Source organism: Haliotis cracherodii, unplaced genomic scaffold (genome assembly GCF_022045235.1).
Source record: "Haliotis cracherodii isolate W230 unplaced genomic scaffold, xgHalCrac1.p SCAF_1, whole genome shotgun sequence".
NCBI lineage: Eukaryota > Metazoa > Mollusca > Gastropoda > Lepetellida > Haliotidae > Haliotis > Haliotis cracherodii.
The window spans coordinates 81,271,361-81,283,975 of NW_027266264.1; the positions used below are offsets into that span (position 1 = coordinate 81,271,361).

Sequence of the window (12,615 nt, forward strand, 5' to 3'; positions counted from 1 at the left end):
AACTGGGGTACAATGATGGAACTATTGATGTGAACACCAGATCATCACTGCACAAAGTATTGGGTATTTGGTCTGTTTTTCTTCATTATATTTTATTTGTTTATAAGTAAACGTCATCATTTCAGTGTTATGTATGTGTACTTTGTCCACAGATATGAGAATGAAAAGTTCAAAAAAGGAAGAAAAAACAAGAGTTAAATATTATGCAAATTTTAGCAATCACCTAGCCATACCTGGGGACAAGACACTTCTCATATCATACCCATATGGGATTTGAAACTGGGTCAGCCGTGCGCAGCCACAGCTACCCCACTCGACTACCCAACACCTTTTATTACACTAGTCCCCAGATGCCTGAGACCCTCTCACCTTTGAGCAAGTGCAAGTTTGAGTCTGTCATTTTCATACTTGAGCTGTGCCTCTGTGGCACTGGCTTGAGGAAGATTGTTGCTGCCCTGGGTGAACGAGTTCCGGCGCTCACGTAAGCTGCCCACATCACCCTGCTGCCAAATACACAATACATCCAATAACAACCTCTTCCTTTCTCAGAAAAGCTTATTTCCAAAACTAAGAATATTCAGCATTCAATACAGAAACAACAACTCTTCATCAGAATATTCAGTGAAGGGGTTTTTGTCTACTCTGAATATTTAACAGAAAATACAGCCATGACTACACAAATAATGGTTATATAAAACTAATAAATTTGTGCCTTACAAATTGTACCTATTGTTCAGATTAGAATAATTTCTTCTCGTACATTTAATGAATACCATTTATCTGAAAGGCATAACTGGAATTAATCATTAGATATTCATCAGACTTATGTTACTGCTGTATGGCCATCTATTGATTAAAAGACACAAGGAAGGGAAGCAACTCTTTTAACCTTAGTTGAATTAACTATTGTAACATGGAACTGAGTTACAGTACTGTCCGTGCGTGATTAGGTCAACTGACAAAATAGCTATCAATTTCCCAGACACCTGTTGCTGGACAAATAAATTCGTCTTTATTTAAGTAGAGAGACTCTTTTGTGTTTAATGACTTGGCCAGCAACAAATCAGGTCAATCTAACAGTCATCATGCCTTGACTATGTCAAAGTTGTAGTCATCAATCCATGTACCAAAGACATGATCATGAATCCCAACAGGGTGACAAGCATGGGGTACTAGGGACCTATTCTACACTGGAATCCACACAGGGAGACAAGCATGAGCACTGGGGACCTATTCTACACTGGAATCCCGCCACACGGAGACATGCGTGGGATACTGGGGATGTATTCTACACTGGAATCCCCACAGCAAGACGAGCATGGGATACTGGGGACCTATTCTACACTGCAATCCACACAGGGAGACAAGCATGAGCACTGGGGACCTATTCTACACTGGAATCCCGCCACACGGAGACATGCGTGGGATACTGGGGATGTATTCTACACTGGAATCCCCACAGCAAGACGAGCATGGGATACTGGGGACCTATTCTACACTGCAATCCACACAGGGAGACAAGCATGGGACACTGGGAAGCTATTCTACACTGAAATTCCCACTGGGACAAATATGTGGTGCTGGGGATCTATACTGTCATGGATTCCCTACAGAGAGAGTACCTTGGGATTCAGGGGCTGTGGTCTGTCTTAGGAAAATGGTCAGTCTAGGTCCCAAGTACCCCATGCTTGTTTCCCTGTGGGATGTTCGGGGGTGTATAGGTCCCCAGGAACCCATGCTTGTCACCCTGTAGGGGGTCCAGGGAAGTCTTGGTCCCCAGTAACACATGCTTGTCAGCCTGTGGGGGGTCCAGAGAGGTATATGTCCCCTGTAACCCATGTTTGTCTCCCTGTGGGGAGTACAGGGAAGTATATGTCCCCAGTAACCCATGCTTGTCACCCTGTGGGGGGTCCAGGGAAGTCTTGGTCCCCAGTAACCCATGCTTGTCACCCTGTCGGGGGTCCAGGGAAGTCTTGGTCCCCAGTAACCCATGCTTGTCACCCTGTGGGGAGTACGGGGAAGTATAGGTCCCCAGTAACCCAGTAACCCATGATTGTCTCCCTGTGGGGAGTACGGGGAAGTAACCCATGCTTGTCTCCCTGTGGGGAGTACGGTGAAGTATAGGTCCCCAGTAACCCATGTTTGTCCCCCTGTGGAGAGTGTGGGGAGTACGGGGAAGTATAGGTCCCCAGTAACCCATGCTTGTCTCCCTGTGGGGAGTACGGGGAAGTCATGGTCCCCAGTAACCCATGCTTAACACCCTGTGGGGGGTCCAGGGAAGTCTTGGTCCCCAGTAACACATAATTGTCACCCTGTGGGGGGTCCAGGGAAGTCTTGGTCCCCAGTAACCCATGCTTGTCACCCTGTGGGGAGTACAGGGAAGTATAGGTCCCCAGTAACCCATGCTTGTCTCCCTGCGGGCAGTACGGGGAAGCCTAGGTCTCCAGTAACCCATGTTTGTCTCCCTGTGGAGAGTGTGGGGAGTACGGGGAAGTATAGGTCCCCAGTAACCCATGCTTGTCTCCCTGTGGGGAGTACGGGGAAGTATAGGTCCCCAGTAACCCATGCTTGTCTCCCTGTGGAGAGTGTGGGGAAGTCTGGGGTCCCGTTCTGCCCCTCCATGGGTCCCTGTAGGCTGGCCACTGTATGACTTGGTCTCATACCGGTAATGAAGATAGGCTGTTGGTCCTCTGATGAAGGAACTGGCGGTGTTGGGACGGTTGTGGTGGGGAGGAGTTGTTGGCGTCGACAGTGCCGTTGACTTCACAGCCTCCTGACTGAAGTTGATTCTGAACAGCACTTCTTGTCAGGTCCTTGATTTCCTTGAACTTCTCAATGAACTGAAAGTCAGGCATAACAACTGAAGTGACCCTAGGACCATGTGTCAGTATAGTCAGGATAATATACTATACAACTATCGACAGGGATAATCAGACTGAAGTGACCCTCAGGACCATGTGTCAGTATAGTGAGTGTGGTTTTACGCCGCTTTTAGCAATATTCCGGCAATATCACGGCGGGGGACACCAGAAATGGGCTTCACACATTGTACCCATGTCGGGAATTGAACCCGGGTCTTCGGCGTGACGATCTAACGCTTTAACCACTAGGCTACCCGACCGCCCCTTGACCCTAGGACCTTGAAGTGACCCAAGGACCATGTGTCAGTATAGTCAGGATAATATACTACACAACTATTGACAGGGATAATCAGACTGAAGTGACCCTAGAGGGTCTATATTACTAGCAGGAGACATAATAAAGATAGCTATTTTTATGTTTAATTTATTTTGTGGACCAGCTGCTTTTCAGTAAGGGGGAGGGGAGAAGCCACTAGGAGAGCCACAGTTCAAAAGCAGGCCTCAAAGTTTTTTACCAAGTAGCTATATGGCTACATATACTTTTTCCAGGTAGCCACTGGTAAAATCAAGAAGTCAAGCCAATAGTGTAGGTAGCAAACAAAATTTGAAATTATCTTTTAAAGGCATTTTAATCAAATTCCTATCATAATATGTACAAGTCATCAATAGCTTTAGTCTTGGAATCGTATATTAGCCATGCATACTGAATCAGACATTCTTTGTTTAATTGTCTTTTCGCAGCAGACAATTTTCATTTACTTTTGAATGTCACCAGAGTTTTTTTCCCCCATGTTGTTTGTGTCCATCAGCTCGAAACAGTATCAACCATCACTGTTACTACTTCCAAAGTTACTGTCATCATCGTTTACACTCACAACTTTCAGTGCTATGATTGTTTTTTGTTGTGTGAAGATAGAAAAGTATTTTGCAATAAAACAGAAAGGTCTAGGCATGTCAGAAGTTCAAACTCGATGCACTGCACACAGTAAAATTACTTAGCGTAACAGAATTCTTGCAGTGCTTCATAGAGTTATTGAAATGTTCATTGACACAGACATACAAGTTCCATAATGCAATTGGAAAAACTGGCAATGCAAACGGCGTGCAAATGTCATGTTATTTACTTCTGTCTACTAATGTGAAGCAATAAGATTCAGTTGCCACAAGATATTTTTTCAAGGTAGTCATTTGACGACCTCAGATTTTTTTGTAGTAAACAAACAGAAATTTACGTCGCTTTGGCAACTATTTCAGTCGCAACTTTGAGGCCTGTAAAGCTATTTTTCAGATTTGGTTATGATACAAAAGATTGTAAAAATTTGGTAAAATATCCAGTTGCCATTTGTCTCTAGCAAAATCATTGTAATGGTTACAATTTTCTAAGAGAATGAAATGCACTTTAAGAATGGTTCCTGCAGCCTTAGGCTTCTGGTGGCGCAACTGCCGCCTGTAGCATATTTAGACGTGTTTCCCAAAATAAAAGTACACTCAGAGCTTCTAAGGGGGACACCAGAAATGGGCTTCACACATTGTACCCATGTCGGGAATTGAACCCGGGTCTTCGGCGTGACGAGCTAACGCTTTAACCACTAGGCTACCCGACCGCCCCTTGACCCTAGGACCTTGAAGTGACCCAAGGACCATGTGTCATTATAGTCAGGATAATATACTACACAACTATTGACAGGGATAATCAGACTGAAGTGACCCTAGGACCATGTGTCAGTATAGTGAGTGTGGTTTTACGCCGCTTTTAGCAATATTCCAGCAATATCACGGCGGGGGACGCCAGAAATGGGCTTCACACATTGTACCCATGTCGGGAATTGAACCTGGGTCTTCGGCATGACGAGCTAACGCTTTAACCACTAGGCTACCCGACCGCCCCTTGACCCTAGGACCTTGAAGTGACCCAAGGACCATGTGTCAGTATAGTCAGGATAATATACTACTCAACTATTGACAGGGATAATCAGACTGAAGTGACCCAAGGACCATGTGTCAGTATAGTCAGGATAATATACTACACAACTATCGACAGGGATAATCAGACTGAAGTGACCCTAGGACCATGTGTCAGTATAGTCAGGATAATATACTACACAACTATCGACAGGGATAATCAGACTGAAGTGACCCTAGGACCATGTGTCAGTATAGTCAGGATAATATACTATACAACTATCGACAGGGATAATCAGACTGAAGTGACCCTAGGACCATGTGTCAGTATAGTGTGTGTGGTTTTACGCCGCTTTTAGCAATATTCCAGCAATATCACGGCGGGGGACACCAGAAATGGGCTTCACACATTGTACCCATGTCGGGAATTGAACCCGGGTCTTCGGCGTGACGATCTAACGCTTTAACCACTAGGCTACCCGACCGCCCCTTGACCCTAGGACCTTGAAGTGACCCAAGGACCATGTGTCAGTATAGTCAGGATAATATACTACACAACTATTGACAGGGATAATCAGACTGAAGTGACCCTAGAGGGTCTATATTACTAGCAGGAGACATAATAAAGATAGCTATTTTTATGTTTAATTTATTTTGTGGACCAGCTGCTTTTCAGTAAGGGGGAGGGGAGAAGCCACAAGGAGAGCCACAGTTCAAAAGCAGGCCTCAAAGTTTTTTACCAAGTAGCTATATGGCTACAGATACTTTTTCAAGGTCCCCACTGGTAAAATCAAGAAGTCAAGCCAACAGTGTAGGTAGCAAACAAAATTTGAAATTATCTTTTAAAGGCATTTTAATCAAATTCCTATCATAATATGTACAAGTCATCAATAGCTTTAGTCTTGGAATCGTATATTAGCCATGCATACTGAATCAGACATTCTTTGTTTAATTGTCTTTTCGCAGCAGACAATTTTCATTTACTTTTGAATGTCACCAGAGTTTTTTTCCCCCATGTTGTTTGTGTCCATCAGCTCGAAACAGTATCAACCATCACTGTTACTACTTCCAAAGTTACTGTCATCATCGTTTACACTCACAACTTTCAGTGCTATGATTGTTTTTTGTTGTGTGAAGATAGAAAAGTATTTTGCAGTAAAACAGAAAGGTCTAGGCATGTCAGAAGTTCAAACTCAATGCACTGCACACAGTAAAATTACTTAGCGTAACAGAATTCTTGCAGTGCTTCATGGAGTTATTGAAATGTTCATTGACACAGACATACAAGTTCCATAATGCAATTGGAAAAACTGGCAATGCAAACGGCGTGCAAATGTCATGTTATTTACTTCTGTCTACTAATGTGAAGCAATAAGATTCATTTGCCACAAGATATTTTTTCAAGGTAGTCATTTGACGACCTCAGGTTTTTTTTGTAGTAAACAAACAGAAATTTACGTCGCTTTGGCAACTATTTCAGTCGCAACTTTGAGGCCTGTAAAGCTATTTTTCAGATTTGGTTATGATACAAAAGATTGTAAAAATTTGGTAAAATATCCAGTTGCCATTTGTCTCTAGCAAAATCATTGTAATGGTTACAATTTTCTAAGAGAATGAAATGCACTTTAAAAATGGTTCCTGCAGCCTTAGGCTTCTGGTGGCGCAACTGCCGCCTGTAGCATATTTAGACGTGTTTCCCAAAATAAAAGTACACTCAGAGCTTCTAAGCATGCCTTGTACGACTAGTTTGCTTGGAAGAAGGGCATGTTTATTCACCATGTTAACTGAAAAAAAAACCTGTGGCCAAGATGCAAAACCAAATAGGGTGTTCTTCCTTCCACAGACTTGTTAAAGTAACACGGCTGCAAGTAATTACTCCTACAAGGGGACCTTCCTCAAGACTCGCTCAGTCATGGAGACATGCCGAGGGCAACGCCTCTCACTCAACAAAAGTATCCCATTATAAAGAAAGCGAATGGCGACATTGAACTTGATGAGCGAGAGATTCATTCACAGTGTGTGGAGTTCTCATTACACTTCTAAATGTTTAATTAACTGAAAGAATTTAATGGAGAGATTAGGTTTATAGACAGAAGAACCTGCCAGTGGTGTTCAAATCTATTGTTTGCCCTGCTGAAAGTCCTTGCTTCCCCCCTAGGGGCTTGCTGTTGATGCCAAAGTGGTCATCTCAAAAATATAAAAAACACATATAATTTCTACAGAGGGATCTGCCAAATTTCCATAGTCACACAGAACAGCTTTAGTGGTTGAAACTTGCTTCAGTTACCATAAAAAGAAACATGTCAGCATACTGACTTGGAATATTTATCTGAAATTGAAATAATTCATATCAGTAACTTGACACACATTCCCCTGACAGATGTATTTACTGTGGACATGGTGCAAATACTTTCACTCTTGTCCTAATGGCTAGCTATGTCCCCAATGTCGTGTGTAAACACACAGAGTGACCTCCCCTGTAAATACTCTCACTCTGTGAAGTCAAGAAGGTCCAGTGCTTCATTAACTCTTCAAACAACCAGCTTGACAGTTCAGGACTAAGACTGGCAACAGCACATCCCCAACAGAACAAGTTTCCTGAACAAACACCACTTACATTCAAAGACTACTGGTGGAAACAAACGGTCACTATCTGAAGCTAGCTTGCCGTTTGTAGTCAGGCCATTCAGACCACCTGTGTTTGGCCCAATGACGTGGGGTGGTGGGACAGTGGTTCAAGCATTTACTGATCATGCCAAATACCCAGGTTCAATTCCCGGTTTGGGTGTACAGGGGTGAGAACCTATTCTTGGTGTCCTCCATCATGTGATGTGAAACTCACCAAGTAAAATAAGACATACTTCATTTGAGTCCTGCAAGTGGTGGAATGTGGTCTTGTTAGGTATGTGACTTAGTTTGACTCATCACATCTAGCTGTGAATGGGTACAATGTTTGGATGCAATGGTTACAGGCAGCTTGGGTTAAGGTGCATGGTCAAGGTTCACACAGGCTTGAAAAGGCCTTGACTTAAGGTCCCTTCTGAAAAGTTGGTTGGTTGGTTGCCGCACTCAGCAATATTGCAGCTATATGACGGCGGTCTGTAAATAATTGAGTCTGGACCAGACAATCCAGTGAATGATATCATGAGCATCGATCCAGGCAGTTGGGATCGATGACATCTATCAACCAAGTCAGCGAGCCTGACCACCCGATACCGTTAGTCACCTTTTAGGACAAGCATGGGTTGCTGAAGACCTATTCTACCCCGGAATCTTCACAGGTCCCTTTAGAAAAGCCTTGACTTTTTGTGTCATCCTTGTAAAGCCTTGAACATCCCCAAAATAGCTTGAAAAGCCCAAAATGACATATATAATTGTTTTATAATTCATGACAAAGTTAATCTATTTTAATAGTTGTTTGTGAAAATAATTCTTCTTGGAAAATTTGTGATGTTCATACCTCTTTTTAGGTTTTATGACTAATATATACATGTAGTATATTAGAATTAGAAAATATCAACAGACTGAGGCTAATAACCCACCAAAAGATGCCTTGAAAATGACAACTGAAAGCCTTGAAAAGCCTTGAACTTTAGTGCTCCAGATCTGTATTAACCTTGCAAGGAGCTGTTCCATTAATTATTATTAACTAATAAGCAACTAATTCTTATCATTCGCACAGTACAATAACAGAATAAAGGTTTTAACAAGTGTTGGATATAAATGGTTAATCTGGCAATAACTGGTCACATATAAATCATGACCAATGAGTTAGAATAATAGTTTCACCACAACTGTCGACTACAACTGATCTTGAGAACATTGCGGAAGTTTCACAAACTCAGGATTCAAGAGCCACTGTTTGCTATACAGAGATTCTCCCTCAGAATTGACTACAAAAACAATGTGACTGGTCCTGTAATGCACCGAGTTAGGACACCACACTGTCTGGCAAATCAGGCTGTTAGAGCAGAGGCAAATACAGTGACGACAAAAGTGCCTGTATCTCGCTATATTAGGATCAGTTCCGAAAATGACTTTCTATTTCTGTCTTGCACCATCAAATGAAGTGGTGTTGACAATATATACTCCTCAGGAACAGAAGGTCCAAGTGCCAGGACTATTGTTTGTTTGGTGTGTAATGCACACAGATATAGGATTGCAGTCTGTAAATAATCAAGTCTGGACCAGACAATTCAGTGATTCATATTGTGAACAACAATAGTGCCAAGGGCACTGTAGCTCACCTGAATATGTAGTCAATAGTTTGAGAGACAGACTCCTAAAAAGGGAGCTGTCAGTATTACATTAAAATCGATTCTGTATAAATACTGAGGACTAAAAACTAAAACTCAAATCTAATGTTTGGAACAAAACATGATGCATTTGTTCAGGGGAGATGTTTACAGAGCCATAGTATTTGAGAGAATTTAAGAGCATGGTTAAAACAAAGTCCAGATTTAAAATATCGCAAAATATGGAACATATATGTTGAGACGTACTACTAGCTACACATATTCCAACTTTCATTCCATATTGAACAAAAATGACTGAATAATGATAATAGCTTTTTCAAAATGTGGCCATATTGAAAATCGAATTCGAGCATGGTCAAACTGAAAAGGTAAAATCAATGTCAAACTATAAAATATCTTGAAAAACGGAACAATAAAAGTTTGAAGAGAAATGAACCTGTGAAGATACGGGTTAGAATAGGTCTTCAGCAACCCATGCTTGCCGTAAAAGGTGACAAGGCTCGTCGTAAGGAGCGACAAACAGGATCGGGGGGTCAGGCTCACTGACTTGGTTGATGCATGTCATTGTATCCCAATTGCCTGGATCGATGCTCATGATGTCAAACACCAGACAATCCAGACTCGATTATTTACAGACTGATGTCATATAGCTGGATAATTGCTGAGCGCTGCATTAAACAACAAACAAACAAATTGAAGAGAAATGGCTGAGTAATGACCAGAAGAAGTTTCAGCTTGCAGTGTGCAATTTAAAATTAAAAATATTGCTAAAACTGGAACACATATGGTGAGCCTCACAACTAACTAACCAGATGAATTTCATTCCATTTTGAACCTATCATATGTGAAGTTTCAGCTTCATTGGTCCAATGGTTTCCGAGGACAGGATGTTCACGCTGGACACCAGATGCCTGACAAACAGGCCATGCATGTCTTAAACTCACTTGACTTTCACTCAGGTGAGCTAAAAATTAAACAAGACTATTTTGGGGGTATATTAAAAAAGAAATCTTAAAAAATACCTTTTTATGTTTTTTCACACACAAAAAATCACACATAAAAACATGGTCCCATAGATACCCAAATAAAAAAATGTACCTTGCCAAGGTCGGCTTCTGTAGGAAAGCCCAAGCCATATACTGTATTTGCTCTTGCATCTGACCACTGGCCAAACTTCTGGGAGGTCTTGGTGAATGTCAAGTTGGGGGTGATGGTACTGTTGACAATAGCCTGGAACAACAACACAAGGCACACACTAAATACATGGGCTACACAAGCTTCCTGCACGCGGGACACTACCCTCCAGCTTCAGGAGCTAGTCCAGCAAGTCTTATTCTAGGGGTACCGGTAATTAAGAATTGACTTCATTATTTTGTGAAGGTATAAATGTATAAACTGGCGTGCACACTGTGTATTGTGTATTGTGTACATAGCAGATTTATGCAAAGCGTGCAGGGACGTTTATAACATATAAAAACATTGAAGTCAAGATGCGACTGCTTATTTAATCATTAATAATAATAATAATAATAATAATTGCTTTGCAAAGCGCCTAATATCCATCGACAGTTGCTCACTGGCGCTGTGAAAAAGTTAAAAAGTAATGTCTATGTACATATGCCAACAATCAGGAGATCTATTGAAAAGCTGAAGTGAAGAAGTGGGTTTTGAGGAGAGACTTTAAACGTTTCCTTAGAAGCAAAAGCAAAGGCAAAGAGTTCCATAACTGTGGACTGCAAAAGGAGAAGGCACGGTCAGACATAGCAGAAGTAGACAGAGGCTGATACAGTAGAGTTCCACCGGAGGATCGGAGAGCACGCTCTGGAGAGTACAGGGATATAAGATCTTTGAGACAGTAGATATAAGAATACTATGCGATAAATCGCAGAGGACAATGCAGAATGAAGAATGATTTATGGCATGATTAAACATTGTTCTATCATGACGTCATTTCTGGAGATTTGAACATGCACTTGCAACTTGATGATGTTGTAATGGGGACAATGTTATTTTTGAGAGGGAAGTGTCTGGTGAGTTGTTCCCAAAGATGTAGCTGGGCCACGTAGATAAACACAATGGCTGAACAATCAAACCCAAAAGTGGGACAGACATGATAATCGGTTTTGGGAGAAAAGGTACAGATAAACAACATGCAAATTGTGAAAATGTCCGGGAAATAACCAACTTAACACCCTGTTCATAAAATGGACTTTACCGACATTGCCAAGGTCGGATTGTATTCAGGGAGTCATCATTATTTAAATACGTGTATATATTTTAAATGCTTGTACATGTTTTAACATCCTTAAAGAGGATGTACATAAGTGAAGTGTTTTATTATACGATAAACAACTCCCCCTTGTTGTTTATTTCTTAAACATAATGAAACTATAGACAATACAAAATCAGTAACATCATTCACAGCAATGATCAAACAAAAGCCCTCACCATTCTAGTATCAGCCAATCAGGAAACAGTAGTCCGTTATTTGGCTGGCCTAATTTTTCTTCAGTTTATGGAAACAAATGCAAAGGGATTTCCTTGGTTATCCAATCATACTGCCATGGAGTCATTTGCAATTTATTTATTACAGGATATTTGCTTAATAATAACAGTTATGCTTTCCAAAATCAGTGACCATTCTAAAAATTTATACAAATTCTTAAATGGGGAACTAGTGAGTGAGGTAAACCATTGGTTGACATGATCTGTTATCCCACTGCTGGAGTAAAGTATAACACCCCATCAGCCAGGTGAAACATTGTAACAAATTGAGCCTTATTGTATCAAACATGCAAGGAATACTGCAAGATTTCAAATATAACCTGAATATTACAAAGATGTTCACAATTTTTGGAGTATGTAGAGGCAAACAATCCATAGTCCAATGGCTGTCATAAAAGTTCATAGAAGTGAATATAACAAATGTTGTATTTGTGATTACACTTTTTTAGTAAAGTACAGATTCTTGTACTTTTTTGTGATGAGTTCCGTCTGGGATTCGAACCCAACGAAGTGAATATTGATGGATATGAAAAAATGGATGTTGACTATCAACTTATAACAAAGCTGTTTGCCTTGACATATGACTTGACACAAACAACCATGAATTGATTAAATCAAATAACAACTAGAACCTTATTCATAAACATAGTTGTCATGGCAACCAAATTGAGTTTGTAATTACCTGAGTTTTCAATTCACACATTCAAATGCGTCAATAGAATGACAAAATTAGTGTGGCATGGCCTCCCAAGAGAGCCTGTCTTTTGCACAGGTGTCCTTGTAGAGGTTTCCATGCAGTTGTACATGTTTCGTTGCAATGTAGATAAATGTGAAACAAACCATGATACTGGAAGTGTGATAACATACGATATATAAGATATATTGAGTTTTTGAAGTAATTCCAGTTTCATCCTAAGGAGGGATGAGAATGGATATTTTCCTTTTCAACTTCTTTTCAATGGAGCATGATCCATAATTTTGAGGGGTTTATGGGAGTTCATCAGAATTTAACAAAATTGAGGTCACTAAAATTCGCCGATCTGCCGAAGATTCCCATCCCTGCCTGAGGCAGACAGATTTTTTATTTTTCG

General features: G+C 41.1%; 1 protein-coding gene across 1 annotated transcript in view; it reads right to left on the reverse strand.

Annotated features, from left to right (window-relative positions):
* Positions 1 to 12,615, reverse strand: part of LOC139444609 (homer protein homolog 2-like) — a 75,878-nt gene that overhangs the window by 13,839 nt on the left and 49,424 nt on the right. The window contains 3 exon segments of the mRNA XM_071225556.1: positions 370 to 503; positions 2,664 to 2,840; positions 10,118 to 10,249. Coding sequence (XP_071081657.1) covers positions 370 to 503; positions 2,664 to 2,840; positions 10,118 to 10,249 — 443 coding nt within the window.